Source organism: Cyrtonyx montezumae, unplaced genomic scaffold (assembly GCF_038088225.1).
Source record: "Cyrtonyx montezumae isolate F1298 unplaced genomic scaffold, pur_monq_1.0 scaffold_6, whole genome shotgun sequence".
Lineage (NCBI taxonomy): Eukaryota > Metazoa > Chordata > Aves > Galliformes > Odontophoridae > Cyrtonyx > Cyrtonyx montezumae.
In genome coordinates, this window is record NW_027072067.1 from 4,719,693 (window position 1) to 4,742,899 (window position 23,207).

The window sequence follows — 23,207 nt, forward strand, 5'->3', positions numbered from 1 at the left end:
TAATAAAACAATCTTTATCAAAGAAAAATACGTTTCCTTCAGAAGGCGTGGTAAGAAGGTCTCTTAAGTCTTGTTCCCAACAGCTCAGTGACTGACAGCAAGTAAAATGGCATACTACTTCTAAAAAACATCACACTGCAAGGCACTGAGCACACTGCATCTGTTTGCCAAGCTTCTGCAAGGTTACCTGGCTCGAGTGTCCAAATCCAAAACGTGTTTTTCCTTTTAAATCTGGCAATCAGATTCTAAAGTACGTGTCCACAAACCTAGCCATTATAAACCATTTGGTACCAAGAAGTCTCCTTTAGGCCACTGTTATAGTATTCAGAATCCCAACAAGCTAATTTAAAACTTGCATGAAATTGTAAGCAAAAATATTGCTCACAGTACGATGAATCACAATTTTATTCCCTCTTTATAGACAGATACATTTTATACAGTTTAAAGCAAATGACCCTACTGCTGTTCTCACGCAGAGCTGTGCTGTATTAAGAGGTAAAAAAGAAAAAAAAAACAAACAAAAAAAAAGGAAGAGAATTAATCTGTTTTCCCTCAGTATATGAATGTTGCCAGCTTCTAAAGGGAGGACGGTGTATGGATTCAACAACAGTTCTCATGGAGAAGCTCTGGTTAGGCCTGGGTACAGCACCACGGCTGTCACAGCAACCAAAGCTGCCATCACAGGCATCCAAGGCCATTGTCTCTGTGTGGAGAGAAAAAAAAAATCAATATCATATTTGTTCTGATTCACACTGATCACTTTACCCCGTGGTTCCTCAAAGTCCTGAGTACCTGTTGATAGGCATCACTACGTTACCCACGAGCCCTATCGCAGGCTAACCCTGACCTGGAGCCAACAAAGGGAAGAACATAACTCCTGGTGACTGAGGAGGCACCTTTGGCAGTTCCATATTTCCAGCTTCGTTACCATACGCACCTCAAAGAAATCGGCTGTTCAACTTGTGAGGGCTTAAGAAGTTTCAAACAGCACTTGAGCGAAGTCATTGCCAGACAGATTTACGCAGTACTGACATCTTTAACTTGGCTATTGAAGGATTAAATCCAGATCTATGAAATTAGTTCATAACAGACCCTAACAAAATCATTTCGAGCAGACTGCCACGACACTTTATGATGACAGTAAGAGAACACACTGGGAGACGTAGAGAAAATGCAAGCTGAGAGCTCAGAATACAAACCAACCACCTATTTCTCGTCTTTTTTCCATCTTCTTCACAGCAAGTGAGAAAAATTAAAGTGTTTACAGCCAGAGAGGAATTTCTTAGTCCGTAAATAAGAACCAAAGCTCGACTTTTATTGTTATTTAGAGGCAAACTCTTCATTTTTCACAGTTAATTAAGCGAATAAGCTTTCTTACAGGCCCTAGCATCACAGCATTGTGCAAAAGGTAGCCCCATTTGCTAAAGACAAACTGAGACCAAGTTAGAAGAGGCACGTTCAGAACCAGATCGAATGAAGTTGATCGTTAGAATTAAAGGAATCAGACAGATGTTAAATGATTAGTTGATCGTTCAGCTCGTCAGTACCAACAGAATGGCGTATTAAATGAAGGGTTTGCTTCAGGTAAAGAAATACCTGTGAGCATTTCACCATGCACTATTTTATACAGAAATGGCACAAACAGGTGAGAGGGACAAACATACATGGACTGAACAGTAGTGCTTGTACCTTTCGCTACCACAATGGGCCGTAACACCAATACAGGAAAGCCAGGATTAGGCCGATGAATACGGCTGGGACGGGTTGTAATATGGAAGGCTAAAGAAGGGAAGGGATATTAAAAATCACTTTGTGCTATAAATCAACCACGTAAAGATGATTTAGAGAGGGGAAAATAAGTCAGTGAGTTTTGTTTTAATTGAAATGTATTAAAGACAACTAACAATACAGCATTATCTAATCTGGTATACAAAGTTAGTACACCGTTCTACTCAAATGAACAGGAACGTTCAAAAATAAAGGGGAGTAAGGAGAAAATACTCTAAGGAGCTTCTTCTCAACTTGGAATTTAGCACTTAAAAACAATACGAATCTCAAATTGATTTGCCTGTATTTTTTATCTATTTGGTTTTAGTTTTTCATTGCAAGTAATTGGAAATCCCAAATGGATTTCGTAAGGCAGAAAGACTCATAGCAGAGACTGAATTTTTCAGCTGATTCTTCGTTCCGCCTTTCCTATTTTCCATCATCAGCCTCCAAGAAAAACAATCTCGACTGTGGGGTCCAGAGGCAAACCCAAAATTCAGACATTTGTGAGTTTATAACACAATGTACAATCAGCACTAGGTTACTATAAAGCAGATAAGGATGCTTCTGTTAGAGACACCACAAAGATCAGCATCTCTGCTAGAGCATCAGCCTTGTGAGCAGATGCAGTTCTGAAGACTGATCCAAGGATGCAGCTCAGCTGAACTACCAGCTGGCAAGGCTGCAGGGTTCTTTTAGCTTATGGCCTCATCACAAGAACCTGCACATTTTCTGTTATTTTCAATCAACTGGAAACTACTTTGCTTCACATTCTAGAGAGGTAGCCTCTATCCTCAAAGGAATACACTAGAAGCAAAAAAGGACCTAATTTATTTTTAAAGCAGTCCCAGGAAGACATCTGCTTTCTCTGTACCTCAGTCTACATATTTTGAGCACGTACACAGACACACAGAGGTTAAGTTCAAATCATGCTAAATATTTTCTTAAGAACTTTGTGCTGAACTCACCTTGATTTTGTTCAGCCAAATAAATACACGATAAATACATGTTTGAAGACTTTCTGAAAGACTGTGATCCATAAATAAAATCTCATACTGCTTTGAATTTGTGGAAGTCAATCATAAAACCTCCAATATGGTTAAGAACACAAATCTCAGGATTACCTTAGCAGGTATTCTAATCTTTGCCATTCCATCCTTGTCATTACAGTAATTCAGATTTGTTGTAATCAAGGTAAATATTAGACAAATCGTGTGCAACTCTTCAAGTAATTTCCATGCAGCATTATTATTATTTGTCATTGGTGCCACAAATCAGTGCCATCTTCCCAAAGAAAGCACATGGGCAGAAACGATGACAGCAGTGTTCAATAAAGCGCCAAAAGCTTAAGTCAACTCCGTGACAGCAGCTCATGTCCTCAAACTGTTCACATAAACAAATCCGTCGTGTAAAGAGCACTAGGAAATAATCAGTGACTACAAACATGCAAGCACAAGCAATACACCACACTGCTAAGCAGTTCAGAACATAAAACTGCAGCTCTTTTTTGTTTGGTTGGTTTTTTGGCTTTTTTTTCTTTGAGAGTAATAAGTTTTATCTTTCTGAAAAGGGAAAGCATAAAAACTTTAATATTTAAATGACACTCTAAATGGAATAGAGAAGCCTTTCTCATACTTATTAGTTAGAAGCTCTTTTCTCATACTTCACCAGATAACCTGATGGAGTTTCCTTCAAATGATTAAATTTTACCCCTCATGAGCTTATTAAAAAACATTTTTAAAATCTCCTTAATCTGAAGGAATGCAGAATTAGATGGTTCATCAAAACCATGCGTTTGGTATTAGAATACACAGATATGCAAACTCAGAGACAGATTGGCCACAAAAACTGAATAAATCCCACAGTGGGAAGCTGCCTTCTCGGGGACACTGTCCTCACAAATAAAGTAACAGATAAGGTTTCCAGCAAATAGGGTATAACAGAACTTTAAAAATTTGACCTTGGAAGTCAGCCCAGTATTCATGATGCTTCAAATATTCCACAAGACAGACATATTTTACATTACTGATTGTGAGTAATGCTTGCTTGAATAGCAAGCTCGTCCTGCAAGTCCTTATATGGTTGGATGCTCTTCATCACAGCCTAACCTCCAGGCTTCAACTCTTGTACCTCTTCTTTAAAGATGTTTTGGCAACTGCTGTGATTCCTCATTTCATTTTGACACACACCTCAAATTCTTCCTAAAAATTCCCTTACCTTGCAAGCTCTCATCTGCTTCTCCAATTCCCTTCACAGTGTTTTTCTTTCCTCAACTTTCTCCCTTTTTCATGAATCACCTTAACACTGAGATTAACAATTTACCAGAGCAGAAAATCTCACACATCTGCAGTTATTTTAGTATGATCTATCAGAAAGTTGTGTTTTTCGGGATTTTTTTTTTGGTACTTCTTAGGCATTACAGAAAATTCTAAGCAGGAAATAGGTTCCAAGAGACTATTACCATCCTATTCATTAAAATACAGCCAAAAAATCTGAGAATGGCTTTGAGTTCTTCACATCTTTGTTAACTCTATGTCAGAGATTTGTTTTCAGTAAGAGGGCTATGGCAAAAGTATTTATTCTGTGCCCCTGTAACACAGGTAACGTTAGAGAATGGTACCTGTAAACTTTGTACTTTGTGATGTTCACTGTGGGAGGTTCATAACAGCAGTAGGAAGACAATAAACCAGCCATCTGAGCAGTATAAAGGCTGCAATTACTTTATAACTTGACTGCCACATTCTTAACATTCAAAGGATTTCAGAAGACTCAGTATTAAAAAATAAAAATAATAAAAAGAGTTGTCTCTAGCTGTAAACTCAATGCTAACAACACAACCTAACAATTGTACCAGAAAAGAATTACTTCCATTGGTAGACAGAAAGGATGGTTCAATTGCATGTATAAAGCATGAGCTGGCCAGGAATAAAGAAGCATAAGCAAGACTGAGGAGGGAACACACGTTGTAATAATCACTAATAAAATAAATACACCTTGAAGGCAGTTGCTTAACTCATTTGGATCCACGTTTCTCAGCTTTTACCCATGTGTCAGTCTCTGAAATTGGGAAGTTTTGCCTAGTTCTTAATGAGTAGTTAAGCTAGATTTTTTTTTTCCCAAGACAGCAGTAAGGCTGTTTTTAAAACTGTCATGGAACTGTAAATCTAATTTGGATATACGACTGTACCAGTGTAATGTCCTGCAAATTTATTAAGTAGTGTCAGCATAGAATATTGCATGCAATATGTTACACAGCTCCTTAAGCCCAGCCTTTTCTGTTCAATACGTAAATGTTCTCTTAATCAAGAAAGTTGCCTGTGTCATAACAGACTTCCCCAAATATTCTGTACAGACTTACATTGTTTCCTTTTTCTTGTAGCAGCTTCAAGTTCTCTTTACACTGTTTAAGCTCTTCTGTGATGGACTGCTTTTCTTGCTCAGCCATCTCATACTTTGCCTTCAGTTCTGAGAGCACTGTCTGTGTCCTTTCATACTAAATGCAAAGAGAAAGAAGGCTACAGACCTCTGGACACCCAAAAAGCACACATTTGCTTAGTGCACAGCTTCCTTTTCTGTCACGTGGCCAGTGTAACTTGCCTTGGATCATGCACCCTCTCTTTATAAAAACAAGGTAGAAAAACCTTACTTCAAGTTCGATTTTATCTATTGAAAATAAGTTTATTTGTATTTGTCATTAATAGGAATTAGAAAGCACAGAACCAACGATGTTCAGTACCGGCATTTGCCATAACTTAAAAGGATAAGCATCTTTACAGACTCATCTGATTACAAACACACAGATTAGCAAGACTGCTCCTTTCAAATTCCTAAAATGGTAAGGAATGCAACAGGGATGACTTCATGACAAAACAAAGAAGAAGATTGTGAAACACAAACTAATAGCAGTGACTGGCGGAAACTTCACTCAAGCTGCCCCTAAAAATAAACAAGGAATTGATAGAGACGACAGCCCTTCTTCCAGACATGATTTTCAGAAGTTGGGCTCAAAATGTTAGCCTTCCTTATGCACTTTTTAATCATCTCTAAAAGCCCGATTCTCCATTCTGAAGAAAGGACATACTTACCTCTAACAAATGTGTAGGCCTGCTGTGAAATAAAATTTAAATCTAACTAGGAAGATCACACTGACCAAAAAAATCCATTTTGATTCATAATAGCTAACAAGATTTAATACAGTGATGATCAGGAACATCTTGAATAGCAGTTCACCTGTCTGAACAGCTTGTAAGTACGTCCACTAAGGTAATGCATAAAGTAAACTTCAGAAAGTTCCCAGAACATATACACATTTCTTTTAAAATCCTCCTTGAAGTTTGACCCCCAATTTATATATTGCTAGCTAACACAAATGCACTAGCAATTAAAGGAAGATGAAATTTTGTTACAAAAAAGTTTGTATTCTTCACCTGCAAGCTTTATACTGAACTAAAAGGAAAGTCACTGGGTACTGGAACCACTCAAAACATAAATATTTTGTGTTACCTCTTTTTGAACATCCTTTGCTTGACTCTCAGCTTCACTGAGTTGGCTTTTTAGACTAGCTGCATCCTGTTGATGTTTTTCTCTCAAAGATCCCATCTGATCTTCAAGTTCTTTTCGAGACATTTCAAGAACACTTATATTGCTGGTTAGAGCTAGACTCTGCTTCTGAGAGCTGAAAAATAAAATCCAATTGATTCTTCTAATTCAAACAGAAATTATTTGTTTTAAACCAGTTTCCATTCACCAGAGCTTCATCTTATTTTTATTTAATACATAGAAATTATTATGAAGCAACCACAGAACAGAAAGAGCAACACTTCCCTATGCAAAGTACTGATATAAAAGATGGGCCATAGACTTGCTTTAAATACATGTGCACTTATTACTGCATGTTTAAATCAAGTTATATTATAGATTGCACTATCATTCTTATATTTTCAGTTTCTTATTTTCTTTATTATTTGCTATTAAATATTCCAAAGCATTTCAAAACAAACTTGTAATTTGAAGAAGCCTGTACAAGATAGTTAGAAGCACTTCAGTTACTTGCATACATGCTTCTTTGCTTATTTCACTGGCATAAGATAACAGCAAAAGAAATCAGATACCTTCTAAAATATCTGAGCAGTAATACAGAAGCATTTGCAGGGCGAAAAAAAAACTTGGTATAACTAATTGGAAGCATGTTCTGCCCAAAATTATTATTATAAGGAAATTTTAACACACTTATTACAAACACCATCAGACATTTAAGAATCACTTTGGGGAAATAAAAAGAACAATCAGCTTCTCAATCTTCTATGATACTTCCCTGGACACACTTGTACCCTTACCTAGAAAGCTCCTTCTCTTGTCGCTGAAGTTCAGACGCAAGCGAAGTATTTTCCTTCCTTAGAGTAGCACATTCAGCTTCAAGAGCACTCCACTCTGCCTTCAACTTTTCAAGTTCACCTGTAATTAATATCATTCAAGTACAGCAATTTCATGAATATATCAAGCAGTACCTGCTAGTAAGTGTTGGAAAAGCTGCTATTAGTTGTAAATCTCAAGTGATTATAATCATGCTGGGGGGGTTGGACTCAATGATCTCTTGAGGTTCCTTCCAACCCCTAAGATTCTGTGATTCTGTAATGTTACACAAATTCTATCACAAAGATCTATAAAACATACAACTGTATTGCTTGCTGTTAGGAAGAGTTTGTGGGCCATTACACAAGCTAGTGCTTTTCTTAATGTGAGTTTCTTTAAGGTACAAAGCAGTAGAAAATTGTCTCATTTATGGGTCTACTCTAGTACATTAGAAGCAGTGATAGAAAAGCATGTCTGGAGAAATTCAATTCTCTGCAGAAAACAGGGAAAAAATTGACAATAATGAACAATATTGAGATACCACGCCTCTGCTACATGGAACAGAATGTTGAGAACAGTAACTAAAGGGTTAAAATGAGATCTTTGAAATATATCAATCCATGGAAAAATTGATTTTTAATCTGAATTGGAAAAAGCTTCTCTGACAACTTCACAAAGATTGACTACTCCAGAAATCAAAACACATCTCAGGTGTGCCAGCTTCTCAGTGGTGTGTACAATGTTTCAGCTCTTTAACTCCCTTAGCAGATCATCCAACACCTGAGGCTATAGGCCTGGAATGGTGGCTCTCAACCAGTCCTTGTGGATGCACAACATGTAAAGTGAAGTGCAAATGAATGAGCCTCACAGATCTGCTTTTGTATCAGGATACAAAAAGAATTCAACTTTAATTCTAGATGTATTGTAACATAGAAGGAGACAGCATTAACAGTTTTATTAAACCATACAGCGCTGTCTCAAGTGAAGCTTCACTAAAAATTATAAATTGAGAAGCTGTCATTTACAGCCTTGGCTGAAAACCTGTGGCTGTATCAACCCCTCTAACAGCACGAGTTTTCAAAGTGGCATTATATTTAGCCTGCTTTTGACATCAAAACTGTATCTAAGCTAACTTAAAAGAAGGATGATGCCATTAGTGCTGGTCTGTGACACCCTATTAAGCAAGTACCTTTTAAACGAGTAGCCTCCTCCTTATGCTGCTCCTCACATTGCTGACATCTAAGCTGAAAACTGGCTTGTAGACTGACAATTTCCTTTTCATAATCTGAGGCATCTTTCCGCCACCGTTCCAGTTCTGCTCGCACAGTTTGCAGTTCTTCTTGCAGAGCAGAAATATCTGTATCTCGTTCTGATGCTGCCTTCTCTGCTACTTGTTGAAGTGACAGAATTTCATTTTGAGCACTGACTAGTTCATTTCGAGTGCTAGAAATTTCACTCTCCTTCTCCTCACGAAGATTCTCAATATCTTCTTGTAATCTCCGCAACTGAGCTGGAAAACACACCATGTTAAGATTTTATAAACTGTATTTACAGAAAAACTAAAATAATTTGACAAAATCTCAACTTGTTTATATTTAATAGGACTAAAGAAGCCTAATGCGATTAGAAGTATGTTAACCTTGTCAAATGATTTTCCTTTAAAAAAAGACATGTGGTCATGCATGACTGAGTTAAAAGAAACAAGAATTGGGGTTGGACAAAGCTTTCTTAGAGTTCTCACATGTAACATACAAGCAACTCTCCTGAAATCTGAAACCAAGATTTTGATCCAAGCTGGCTGTAAGCAAAACAAGGATTATAGAAAAAGATGCTGAGGATTAGGGAACAAGATGGAATGCAAGAAAGCTTCTGTGACAAGTCAAACAGATCTGCAGAGCTACATTGGAAACATCTGCCTGATCAGAAGTTGAAGCTAATTTGTGATGTCTATAAAATGTTTGAGGCGCAGAGTCTAGTTTCTATTTCATTCTCCAACCTTGTAGTAGAAGGAATTAAATTTACTTCTTTGCAAAAAGCATTATGCAAAGGTCAAGACAAATTTTGGACAGAAAGTAACAGCTGCACCTAATATACTGAACCAAAAGTGGTCCTTTACTGGTCATGACTGGCTGTAAACTGCAAATGTGCAGCAGTCACATAAGTGCTGGGTTATTCAGAATTTCTCAACTGCATATAGCAAACCTTATAAATAATTCCCACTCAAAACTGCTTGGTTACTAAATATGTCTCCTCTGAGCACTACTATATTTCATAAATATGCATGCAAACAGAATCCTGGGTAAATACTTAAAAGAAAAGGCAAGCATGAAAGGGAGAAGAATAAAGTAGTTAAACTCTGATTTATGGAAGCAAGTATAATTTCCTAAGTGTTTCTGTCTGTCTTTTTGAAGCACACCAATCAGTGTTCACATGTATTTCAATGATTTTCAATCATTGGATAAAGCAATTACCAAAATTAATTAAAAACTGCTCTGAGAAGAAAAATTTCTTAGTTCCCCTAATACAAGATACCATAGAAGGTAATAACTATAATCTCATAGCTGTATGTTACTTCTTCTGAAGCAAAGGGCAAACAAGGACAACAGAAAGCACTGGAGAGATAACCAAGGTCGAAGAACTTCCACAGATTTCTTGTACTTATTTTTGTTCCCTCAATCTAATATAGAAAATGACAGAGTGTAAACGAGCCATGCTGTGAACTCATGTAGTGTAAAAACTGCTCAAGAGAGACATTCACAACAGCTGTATGTGACGCTCAATGCCCTTCAGTCATTTCATATACAGTGACATAAGTACAATTCTTTCACAGGTACAATCTAGAAGCTTTGCTGCTAGTTGATGTACAGTAAAGAAAAAGGCAACTTTTTTTCCCTTCTTCTCAACAGGCTCCAACAAGACTCTATCAAGACTTATTAGATGAACTAAAGAATCTCTGAATGACACAGTTCTACACTCTAGAGAGAAAATACAGCACGGAAAAAAACCCATGATTGCTATTATGTATTATAATACATAAAGGCTATTATAGACTATACGAAGTAGGATTTCACAGCAATCCTGTCTAAAATGAAGCAGTACATTTGTTCTGCAGCAGACAGCAGCACAACGAACTTTTGCATATGTGAGCAATATGAGGCTCATTACCATCCCATAGATTGGAAACAATTTCTATTCGATTATTCTAACAGAAGGGTAATCAAACTAATAGATGAGAACAATCTGACAGTAAGACAGCAGAACATTAATCTTTGCCTTGCCACATACTGTTACACTGGAGGCTTTGAACATCCCAAACCATTATGCTAGGGAATGATATGTCTCTAAAATGCCAAGATTTTAGACTTGCTTACATAACAGGAGTCCATCAAGGAGTGATTTTTCAACCCATGTCTTCCTGATATTATTTTCTTTATCAAGCTATCAGTATTTATCAGTAATTGTAGTTTTCCAAATAAATTGTCATATTCTTCTGTGTTATTTATGAACAGCTCTGCCTTGAAATACTTAGGCATGAAAACAAGCATGGCATGGACAAAAATACAGAAACATACAAGTGTTTCTCAAGTTTGATGAGTTGTAAAAGTACCTTACACAGGAAGAATACAGGAATGGTCTCTGAAACGTTGCATGTAATTTGGAAGGGTGATTAGAAATAAAGCTTCCATTACGTCTCTTAATTACGTAAACCATTACCTCACCTGAACCGAATGTTACTTTTTTTTTTTTTTTTTTAAAGTAATAGCTAGATAATTGAGACAGGAATTTCCTTGCTTTACTTATCTGCTCATCTGAGGAGCTTCACTCATAGAGAGAGGATTTTGGTTGTTTCTATGGCACCCTCTCCTCTGTATGAGGAACACAGAAGTCACGTAGCACTGGCTGACCTAAAATAACTGATTCCATGAAAATACTTCAAGAAATGTTACTGCATGAGGCTGTCCAGATTTTTCTCTCCACTACAGTTCAGGGAGGCTGCCAAGAGAGAACAATGACATCATGGCAACTTTTCCCAAGTTGTGAGATACGCCACACCCTGAGAGTTTGGGAAGCAGCAGCCCATGACTAACATCAGAATGTCTTAAACTACAATGGAGAGAGATGAACAAGAAACATTTGCGAGACTCGCTTTGGAAAGCGCTCAAGAGACAAAGCCACATTGCAGTTAACCACACTGCAGTTCAGTGTGGCTCCAGAAAGCTTCTACTGCCACTTTTTCTTCTTTTTAAGAGAGAAATATATATTTCTTTGCTCTGCATAGAACGATGAGACTGTAATTTTTAATTTCTGTTATGGCATTCTTTTCTTGGAAGATTTTCATTATTAGCAGGACAAAATTCAAAATTAATAACTTCTCTGGTTTGGAAGGGACGTAAGCTCCTCTTTCTTAGAGGAGCAATAGCAGAAGACCTAAATATGCTTTGCTGACATCCCTATAAAACAGTGCAATCACACAAGCTTCTCAGGGAATGTACCTGGTATACATCAAGTATCACATACCACAACAAACTACTATACATTAAAATATCTTTAGCAAACCATTATTATTTCTTATGGGAAAAAAATGCTCGTACATCTGCCTGTTTGTGCATGTCTTCTAGCCACAATTCTGTTCAAACCAAATGAGGTATGAAGGTTCTACATTTAACAATCAACAGGTGAAATCACAAACAGTGTTCACACTAATGCTTGCTCTAAGGAAGAGTCCTAGTACAATCCTTACTGATTTAAAGGCTAGACAGCTTGTTGACCAGTGATCTCACTGACGTGTACAAGACAACAAACAAACTGGTATGTCATGCCAGAACTTTTTACATGACATGCTAGCACTAGCCCAGGGTAATAGGCAAGTAACTCTCAAGAGCTTGAGTTATCACAATTCTTTTAATACTGCAGGCAACTCAAGGATGTAGGAGGGGTTGAGGTACTCAACAAAGCCATATCAAGACAGACTTGGTTAGTTCTGCTCTGTCAACACAAAGCTTTGCTAGTTTGGAAATGGTAGCTTCTGTGTCATGATTAAGAGTTACATAAATCACTGGATTTGATTCTGCTATAATCATTTTGGGCTGAAAGAAGCATGACAGTGGTCATACAAGTTTTTCACAGAGCACAGTGTCTCTGTTGAAGAAATTTTGCAGAATACTAAAGTTAAATGCAGCTTTGGAGGGATTAGAAAGCATTTAAGAGGATTCTACCAATAAAGTGAAGATATCGAAAAGAACAAAAAGATAACCCCCCTGAATGTTTAAGAAGGTAAAACAGTCATTGTAAGAATCCCTGGATCACTCAAAAGCTGACAAGGAGAAGAAGAGGAATATGTTACAGATTACTAGATTTCTGCATTTTCTAAGTTATAACTAAAAGTAGAAATTGACAGGTAATATTTAGAGATACTGTAAAGAAAATCAGATTTGAAACATACATACACTTAACATTTTCCTTTATTAGTGCCACAAAAACAGCTAAAGCTAAATGTTTTCCCTAAGAAAATGGAGTGAAAAAGTAATTTCTTACCTTGCAGAACATTTATTTGCTTGTTAGATTCTTCAACTTGCACTCTATATGCTTTTCTTTCTTCTTCCAATAGTGCTAAAAATGAAAGTGAATATGTGCCCAAAAGTTTGTTAGTAAGTATTTCAGTTTTGTAATTAGTCATGACTTGCTCTTAACTGATTAAAACAATCAAATGAATCCAGTAAGTTAAAGCTAGTTAACTGTGTAAGTAGTTTAATAAAAAGATCAAATTAGAGGTATTATTCCATCGTCATGTAGTATTGCAATTAATTTGAAACTAATATAACCAGTTGTCTGATCCAGAAACTATGTGAGATAAATGACAACTGGTACAGGGGTGGAAAGAAAAGAAATGCTGTAAATATCTCTCAGAACACTGAACAATATGCAATTAAACTAGACTATGCAACTTCTTGTTAAAAACAACCAGTTTTGTTGATGTCAAAGATACAGCTCCATGTTTGAAAGGATGATCTAAAGATCTATCACTGAATGCATTTAACTACGTACATTACCTGACTGAAATATGGAGGAATCAATAATTCTAAAATATATTTGATAAGGATTAAATATATGGAGCTCACATATGTACTCAATGCTATGAAAAGAAGTTGGTCATTATTAAGTGAAAAAATCAGGGGCTCAATCTAACTGATTATATATTATAAGGAAACAAAACAAATATGCTGTGCAGGAAATGTTAGGAAACAATCTAACAGTCAATAAAACTACCTGATAAATATAATTTTAAAGGATACCCTACATATCCAAGTTGATCTGTGTCTCACCTTGAAGTTCAAAGCATTTTTGTTTACTTGTTCTAGCTAGCTCTTGGGCTTCAATCAGCTCCTTGTGCAGCTGCTGAATTTCTTGCTTAGCCTCAGTTTCTGATTGTGCACCCTGCAATTCATCTGATAAAAGAACATTTTCTTTAAAGCACACATATCTACAACAGTTTATTTTGCACTACTATGTGATGTCTGGTGATCTGCTATTCAAATAATCCAGAGTTAGTTAAGTAAACTCAAAATTGGATTAGGTAAATATTAGAAACAATATTAATATATTTTAACAGGAGGAAAACATATACATACTTTAAAATATTAATTACAAACACATGCAGTAAAACAAAACAAAAAATTCAAGAGTTTTAAAAAATACTGCATTGATTAGCAAAGTTTCCTGTATTGACATAAATGAAGAAACAATAAGCAAGACAATCCCTAACTGGATTTGCCACTCATCTGCCTTTAAAAGGAAGCTACTGTAACCTCCCTAGCACACACTTTGAGCAAGGAGGAAAATCAGTGAAACAGTTCACAGAGTTCCTATCTCATGGGAGACAGGACAGACAGAACAAGAAGGCATACACGTATGGCATTAGCCCTGTGTTTGATGGACATTCATAACTACAGATTTAAGGTGAAGGCAGACTGCTGAGAAGAAAAACCCAAAAGGTAAGTTTTGTTTTCTTCAGTAAGGAAACTGATGAAATTATTCTAAAGTTCTCATACAGTGTTTCTCTAAGAAAAGAGGCCATGTCTTTTCCACTCTCACAGTAATGAACTGGAGGGATCAAGGGGCAGAGATATGGATACACATGAACTTTTAGGCTTTTTCAGAGCAAAATTATGAGAGCAGAAAGAACAAAGAGTACCCAATATTTCATCCAAATACTTTCTTTTATAAGCTTATTAGAATTTCTAGTCCAAATTTCCCTTTACTGGAGACATTTTGTTCCTAGCTTCTCATGGATAAAGATTTGTGGCAATTAGACTTTCAGTTCTTAATGAGACTGTTCAGAAGAAACAGATGAGAAAGTTGACAAATTATGTTCAAATCATGCCTCATAAAGAAGCAGTGTCCCAAATCAAACAATAGACACACTAAATGAACGCTCTAGTGGACAGCACTTTCAAACCAGTGAAAGGACACATCATGAAAGATGACAAGGCTTTAAAGGAGATGAGGAACTCAAGTTATGGGACAGCTTAATCAGTTTAGCAGAGAGACAGCATGCGTCAAGGTAAAAACTCTTTCCTACTCAAACGCAGTAGGGTAGTTTCCATACACTTGCTAAGCTTCTAAACCAAAAGCCAAGAAATATAAACATGACTATGAAAAAACAACAAAAAAAGGCTTTCGGTCTCACACAAACTGACTAATTCCTTCATGGCTTCTATTACAAAGCAAACATCACTTTAGTGCTAACACTGAGATTTGAAAAAAAGGAAAAAATATCTTGATGGTATTGCTATACTCATAACTAGTAAAAATATTGACTACTATGAGATGTAGACATAACCCATTAAGTATTCAATACAGTACTAACTGTTCTTATAGAAATCTAAGCAGAGGTATGCCATTAATGTAATTTAAAAAAAACCTCCACCAAATGAACAAACAAAAAGTACAACAAAATGCACCCATCCTCACAGAAAGTTTCCATCTGTGACCAGATTTTTTGCTATCTTGTAAGAGATTCTTAACCCTGCTTTTTCTGCTCCTAACCCAACACAATCCTTAACACCAGATCAATATTCTTTAAGTTTTCCTCTACTGGTAGATTAAAAAAAATAGAGAATTGTTAATGTGATCTGTAACAAATCATTCCTTAAGTAAAATAAAGCTCCTTCTCCCTCATTTTGGCTCTCAAAAAGAAGCCTAGCCCATCTAGCCCATGGGTCAGTTTTGAGGAAAAGTAACTATTTCCAGATCGATAATGTGTGAAGGTATTTCTTCCATCTAACAGATTTTGCAATCTCAGAACCTATGAAGTTTTAGTTAAAAAAAAAAAGACCAATAAAACAGATTAAATCAACATTTACAAACATGAAGATATTAATGAAGCTCTGTTTACAAGTTTGCCTTTATATTTTTATTTTGATAGGGGAGATTATAGAAGCACGCACAGACAGGCTGTGATGTTGATTCATCTCTTAGCTGTAAGCCTGGCATGTAGGCTGGTTTATCTCCCAAGTGTCACAGTAACTCCCTTACAGAGTTAGATATGACTTCCGAGGTTACTCAGATGAGTATTTTCGGAGTATTCATGCCATTCAGATATAAGAACCCAAGTTATGTTCAGTTTTATATGATTCACAGAAAACCTATCATACACACAGAATCACAGAATGGCTTGGGTTAGAAGGGACCTCAAGGACTACCAAGTCCCAAGCCCCCTCCCACAGGCAGACTGAGTACTGAAGCAGATTTTTTGCCACAAGTGTGTTTGTCATAGACATGAAATATATACTTGGCTATTACTGCAACACTTAAAAAAAAAAAAAAAAGGTTAACAAACTTTCTGAATAAGACCACTGCTGATCCTCAATATTTATTAACTAAACTAACACTATTCAGAGAACTAAATGATCGAATAAACATTTTTTTAAATAAGATTCCATGGATCATTGTTGGAGTTACTAATAAACATGAGGAAGTTGACAAGACCACTGAACTTCCAATGGCATTTATTGCTTCTAACCATCTGTTCAACATATACTTGTTTTCAGCTTTGCAATTTTTCTTTGTAATAAACAGTTACAGGCAGCCTGCATAGAAATGTCCAAGGAACTCTTATAAATGGCCCATAGAGATGTTTACCTCCTGAAAAAAAATAAAAGCAGCTCTGCTAATCTGTGCAAGCTTTTCCCCTTCCTCATCTTTGCCAGATTCCGCCTCGTAGAAAGTTGAAACTGATCCTGCATGTACTTTATTGATGGAAAATACACTTGGAGGAAACTACAGCAATTTAACATCTCATCGTTTTCTTGTCCCATGTATTTGTGTTCTACATTCCAGCAGTTGAACAAAAAGGAGCACTGCCTTCTCCAGCAGCCATTTCCGCATTCCTAACAGCTGCCAGATCCGAAACGTTCTCACTCTTCCTTAATAATATGAATGCATAACCCACTTGAAAATCTTTCTGTAGCAAATCAGATCCTTTTTAGGGCAAAATCAGGCGTATAAAGTAGCCCTGACAAAACTGCAAATAAATCTTTAAACTTGAGGACTCTTCATAAGAATTACACAGGCATATGATTCATTGTACAGATATTTTTAAATGTTTTCATGAGAGCAAAATAGGAATGTCCATAAATAGCCTCAAGAGAAGAAGAGTTATGCTACTTAATTATACCATGTAATTCAATAGGAAATAGACATTTTTCATCTGGATGAAGACAAATGAAACAATGCCAAACATCCACATGACAGTCCAAAAGACTGTTTCCATGTTACAGAAAACTTTACTTCAGTCTATTGAGAGTTCATGTACTCTTTCTCTTCAGTTAACATACCCTAGACCCAGGTGTCCAGATTTTAGCTTGCCTGGACCACTCTGAATGAAGAGGAATAGTCTTGTGATGCACATATAATATAGTTAATGTATGTAACAAAATGGTTTTTAATACACATTTTTAATCGAAAAATAAGAGGGCAACAAAACCATAATACTAGCAGGCTGGACACACATGTCCTAGACAGAGCAAGAGTAACTTCATCCAAACCTTGACAAGACGTGACAACCTTCTAAGCCAAGAAGCAGAATGCTCACAGCCTTACCTCATTCTGGGGCTACTGAAGGGAACCTTTCTGACAGAGCCTATGAAGACTTAATTTGCACTTAGGGAGAAGTCAGTCACAGATTTTTCAACCTAAGAGACTATGATCTACTTTTGATGTGTCAGCAGAGGACAACTAAGGCATCTAGCCAAACATGAGTAGTCTCCAGTTGGCTACAGTCATTTTCACTGATTACAAAGATATACATATTTAGATAGATATCTCTCTATATATTTATATAGATATTTTTTACAATTCAGAAAGGTAAAAATACCATGAAATCAGTAGACCTACTGATGCATTTTCTTTTCTTGTTGTCTTCTTCCCCAGAGTATTTGTTTAAGATATTTTGCTAAGTGTTTTTGTTTTAAATACACTTTACAGAAAGGTTACATGCATTATTACTCATTGCTATTCATCATATACATTAAAACAAACGAGTGTTCAAGACAGTGACAACTTCCAAATTATTTTAAGCTATGTTGAACTGAAATTCACTGGAAAATATCATACTCAACTTCTGGTCTCTTGTATGGGGAAAAAAAACCAAACTGTGCCATATATTTTTAAGTCCTTTCTATCAGAGAATAGGGAAGTGTAAGCAAATAGAGGAAAAAGTTCTTTTACAGTTCCCCAAAATTGAATTACAGTTTCCTGTCTTTCTAAACTACAAAGAAGTGTCACATTCTTTTCATTTGTGACACCAATATTATCAAACATAACAGTACAAAAAGCCAGTTAACTTTCAGTACACTAAATGTAACAATACCCCACATTTCTCAGACCATGAATATGTAAAAAGCTTGCTAATCAAGTCTACAGTACAAACACCTTCGGTACAGAGAGCAGTAAATAATTTAATTTTAAAAGTATAAAGATTATACCAAGGTTTAACAGTCCTTCTAAACATAATTCAAATGGGGAATTCAAGTCTTCATTGCATTTACAATAAAAAAAATGTATGATTTTTATACCACCACATGCAAACTAGCAGGAGCATTTCTGACAGTGGCAGAAAGTGTTTCTCAGTGATGGAGGAATCTCTTCTCTCAGGGGTTATCAGCCGTAACTTGAGCGTACGCTGATACTATTTCTCAACAGTACTTTAAATTACAACTTAAGCTCATAGAAGAGCACTGGTAAGTAGAGCTAACTAGCTTTAAGCACAGATTATTTCTATACTGATTTTCAGCAGTACACTTTTATACCATCCAAAGAAAACATTATTAATATTTAAGTGCAATTCTTCCTTAATACTATGATATAAATATTTCATGAGTCTCTATATGAACACACATTTGATTAAAAAAAATAGGAATACTAACTTATAAATACAGATTATGTACTTAAATGTAGACTACATATCAAAACATACAAAAAAAATTTCTCTTTACCTTTCAGAAGAGCTACTTTAGCAATAGGTTCATTTAGATCTTGGTCATCCATTTGGGCATCTGGAAAAAAAAACATTTCAGGAGAACAGGCAGACTACTGACAGTTTTCATACTTGTATTCAAGAAACTTATATTTTTCTTATTTTACAACAGCTATTTATAAGGTTGAAAGCAGACAATACTGCTTAAGATGTATGTAGCTCATGATACCTCATACAAGACTCCTCCACTTCTCCACTCTTAAAAAACACTCACGATTAAGTGGTATTTAGATTCTGTGTAACTTCAGTTGAATGTTTACCTGTAGTGTCGTCACTGCTTTTTTCCTTGCTCGGACTAAGAGTGTCTGACAAATCCAATTCTTTCACTCTTGCCTGATTCTCTGTGAGAGACAGGGAAAATCAAGTACAGTATAAATGCTTTGCTCCTAATTTACATATTATATGTATACATACATGATTATTAAACGTCACTAGAAAGAAGAACTGAAGAAAGCTCTCAAAAACCTGATGTTTCCTTATTTCTTTATAAATCTGGGGTATAATGGACCGAGTTTTACTGAACTCGTTAATCTAGCCTGGCATCTAATTGGGGATGCAACTGTCTCATGCACAGCTTGAACTTCTGTGCAAAGCTGTATTCCTGCCAGTTGGAACTCTATGCAAAAGCTGATTGTTTTATCCAATCAGAGAACAAATACGAAAAGAGAAATAGAACAATGCAGATACTGTTATGAGTCAGAAATAAACTGCTGTGATGAATAAAACTGTGTTTCAGTATTTTAGACAAAAAAATAATAGCAGCAAGCCTTGTATATATTGTACTGTACAATATATACACACACACACTAAAGGCATCATTACAACATTATACATGGGAGGAATGATGCCCATATGTATATGTGGAAAAAACACAGTGAACAATTTCTTCACATATAGGTACTGCAAATTAAAAAAGAACGTGCCAGAAGAGGACAAGGAAGATGCACAATAATAAACAGTAAGGTGTGTTATACAAATAGTGTTAGAAACCACTGACACACAGTAACACAGGAGTCATGAGGAAGCCTGGGAGCATTGCTTTTACAAATAACAAGAGAACAAAAGGAACCAAATGCCCCCTAAACTAGAAGTGAGAAATGAAAACAGGAGCAACACTGGGAAATGAGCAAGATGATGGGTTAACAGAAAGAAACCATTTTTGCTATCTAACATGAAAAGTCTTCTTTCTTTGTGCCAGAACACAAACTTAAACAAAATGGAAGATGACAAGTACAAGCAAAGTAGCTGATCAACAGCCAGGCTCTTGCTATTTAATAGGACTGAAATCACTGGAGAGGGAGAAGAGGAAAGCGCCCTGACACAGTGCATTAGGGGTTCAGACCTGGCAGCTTTCCCAACCATAAATCATATGCCTTCATTTAACATCAAAGCTCACAGTGACTGATGTAGTTAGGGAATTCGATGGTTGGGGTGGTTCTTTGCTAAACGAAAACAGTACTTCGCCAGTTTAAAAATGTTATTCCCTAAAAGCTTGTTCTAAATACAAAGCATTTTACATGTATCAGATAGAATTAAACCCACAAGACTGCCATGAAAACTGTAAAAAAAGATTTTAAATGTTAAGTATAAGGAGAAGTATATCCTGAAAGCCTCACCCATGCCGTCTGTCTTAGTGGCCAGTCCAGGAGTGCGAAGCTGAGCAGTATCTGCATCCAACTAACCTTACCATATCAGGTCATACATGGACACAGCTTCCTTGTTCTGTGTTAAGTGCAGCAGCGTGAGCTCCAAGCTCTAAATTAATTCTCTCTCCCCCTCTCCTCCCTCCCATGCTCCCCTCCCACTTGCTCTCAGGTACAATGCCTCCCCTCCCCCTGCTATCCCTCACCCCCTGAACCAGGCACTGGCACTAGGCACCAGAGGAAAGTGTGCAAACGTCCACGTTGGAAATGGCAAAAGTGAAAAACACAAATGGTTTAGAACCCTGCTTCCTATTCTGGAACCACAGTCTAAAGCACAAAACTCATTCCTGTACTATATTACTTCACAGCAGTTTTTCTATTTCCCATAATAAAACGAAGCTGAATAAATATAGCCAAAATGATGAAGTATATTAAAATGTGTTGACATCATATGTGCTCAAAGAGTTTGAATACATTAGCAAGCACTAAAAATAGCTCGTAGTACTGCAAGTTAACTGGCATGCAAGTGTTAAGTTACAGTTATTGTATGCATTCTTTTGCCAAATATGGCACGTTGTCTATAGCTTGCACACCTACAGAAACAAATTAAAGGTGCAACTCCACACAGAAGGTGAAAAGTCTCTAAACCACCAGAACTATAGACAAGCTAACATTTATTCAATGCAGTAACACTTTGCAGAAGGACAAAGAGTAAAGAAATGAGTTAGTACATCTAGACATTAATAAAAGGCTACAGAAGCAGACTCAGCCTGCAAGTCCAACCTTACACTATTTGACACAGGAAATATTGACCTACATACTTCAAAACTTCTTTTTGCAGTTTTGACGCTGCAAGATAAAGATCATTGTTTCTTGTCAAGATAAATTTTGAACTAAATCTTTGTGTTTCACTTGTTTTATACTGAAGAGGAAAAGAAGTTGGAGATGCACATTTATATTTTGCTTGTGAAAGGCAAATTTAGGAAGTTAGTCATTCTAACAGAACTATAAGGGGGTAAGTTACAAACATGTCAAATTGAAATGCACTTTCATTCACATCTTTAGTTAGATTAAACATTATTTCTATTTCTTCCTACAATCAAAAGAAGTTTGAATTGAAGCAGACGAGATTCTAATCAATCTGCAAAAAATATACATATACTTCAATTTTTTTTAGTGCAGTAAGAACTCAGTCAAGACTAGAATTTCATGCAGTCTTCAGAAACTGTTTCATTTAAACCCTTTTTCTCTAAAGCAGCATTTGAAGTCAATACACAACACACCTCCCCTTCCATTGATTGTTTTTCTTACATGAATATTTAACAAAACAAACAGCCAGTTTATGAGAGAACATGCATTAAAGTCACATAAGTGTTTTGAAGCATGGTTTTTAAATAATCCATAAATCTAACCTTTCAAAAGCTTTGTTTCTTCCACTTTGGTTAGATGTCCTTCATCTATGATCTTGTCTGCCAAACAAAATAAGTGTTACTTTCCAAGCTCAAATTAAGCAAGCTTTTCCCTGCACACATCTACGTAGACTACATTCCATGACCAAATTAAAACCTGATAGTATTACTACTCAGGCTTGAACAGCAACCTTATTCTGGCATGGAATAATGAAACAAAGCACTAAAACCTAATGGAACCTTGAGATAAAGTACATAATTATGTCCTCTGCAATTTATTAACTTACATTATTAATGTTCCAGTTCACTAATGAAAAGTTTCAATTGTATTTTTTTAAATGAACTCCTCCTTCCCAATCTGAGAATGAAAAATAAAATAGTAAACATTGCCCATTTAAAATGTTCAAGACTAAGAACTCTGCAAGCTGCTTGGCTTGACATGAACGCCCACTAAATACAGCAGAAATCTAGAAATACCCCATAGTGAGAGCAACTGAGAAGCCACTTCCATGTCACAACTGATTCATCACTGCCCACGGGGTACACAGGAATGGCCTTTCTTAGTTCATAATGTTCAGAGCACTGAACAAGTTTCCAAAAGGCTGTGTACACACCACAGGGCTCCCAAATGTGAGTTTGCATAGCACTAGCAGGGAAGTCCATCCATTTATGTCAGGTATGTAAAACACACCTAAGAACTGAGTTTGAGACTAGACTGCTAACATCTTACTTCAGCAAGCACACGAAGGCAAACAGTAAGAACAAGTGAAGAACTGGTCTGGATTTATCAGACACCTAAAGGACTACTGAACCAGCAATTAACTTCTTGTTACAAGATTTCAATACTGCAAATTTCTTCACAATCAATGAGGTGATGTCAACATGCAAAAATGACTGAGGGTCACGTATCTCACAGATCGTATCATCAATTACAATGCAGAAGATGATGTGCTTTTGGCAGTTGGAAGCATTTCCAAGGGCTACTTACAGCCAGTGGAACACTGGGTTGCAGCTGCTGAATCCCTGACAGCCTGACAGAGCTGAGCTCAGTGCAGGTAACCAAGATTCAGAGGAGACAGGACAAGCAGTGTGCACACGGTCAGAGCGAACAACCCCAAGGGCAGCAAATACTTCTCAACTTTTTAAAATTGAAAAACAGTGAGCTCAGTTGGCACTGTGAGCTCCAAGTAGCTCTAAAGATTAAGAAATCTGTGTGTTCCTCTAGTAGCATGTTGCTGTGCCTGTGACAAGCTAAGGACAGCAGCAGGCCAAGAGGTGACCGGAGACAGCTTTTTCAGTTGTGGATAGAAAAGGACAAGCTCTCAGTTATAAAAACCTGAGCTCTGAAGAACTGTTTGCATGGCTGGAAGCTTGTCCCATCCAACTCCTGTCCCCCCCACAATGATAAACCAGACTATAGGAGACAGATCCTCCATCTATTCTTGGCTGCAAATACTGTCCTGTGTTGACACAAGACTTCGTGAATATTGTTTCAGAAAA

At 36.6% G+C, this 23,207-nt stretch overlaps 1 protein-coding gene across 25 annotated transcripts in view; it reads right to left on the reverse strand.

Annotated features, from left to right (window-relative positions):
• Positions 1-387: 387 nt before the first annotated feature.
• Positions 388-23,207, reverse strand: part of SLMAP (sarcolemma associated protein) — a 73,396-nt gene continuing 50,576 nt past the window's right edge. For 8 of the 25 annotated variants that reach the window (XM_065749790.1, XM_065749783.1, XM_065749777.1 and 5 more), the window contains 10 exons: positions 21,711-21,767; positions 18,916-18,996; positions 18,615-18,674; positions 13,443-13,565; positions 12,655-12,729; positions 8,309-8,629; positions 7,104-7,221; positions 6,271-6,442; positions 5,126-5,260; positions 388-703 (listed from right to left, as the gene is read on the reverse strand). In XM_065749790.1, the coding sequence (XP_065605862.1) occupies positions 614-703; positions 5,126-5,260; positions 6,271-6,442; positions 7,104-7,221; positions 8,309-8,629; positions 12,655-12,729; positions 13,443-13,565; positions 18,615-18,674; positions 18,916-18,996; positions 21,711-21,767 (1,232 nt within the window). In that variant the 3' untranslated portion in view covers positions 388-613. Of the gene's footprint in view, positions 704-1,689; positions 1,780-5,125; positions 5,261-6,270; positions 6,443-7,103; positions 7,222-8,308; positions 8,630-12,654; positions 12,730-13,442; positions 13,566-18,614; positions 18,675-18,915; positions 18,997-20,271; positions 20,369-21,710; positions 21,768-23,207 lie in introns of those variants that run through there. The other 17 variants (XM_065749791.1, XM_065749778.1, XM_065749785.1 and 14 more) reach the window with 6 other exon arrangements.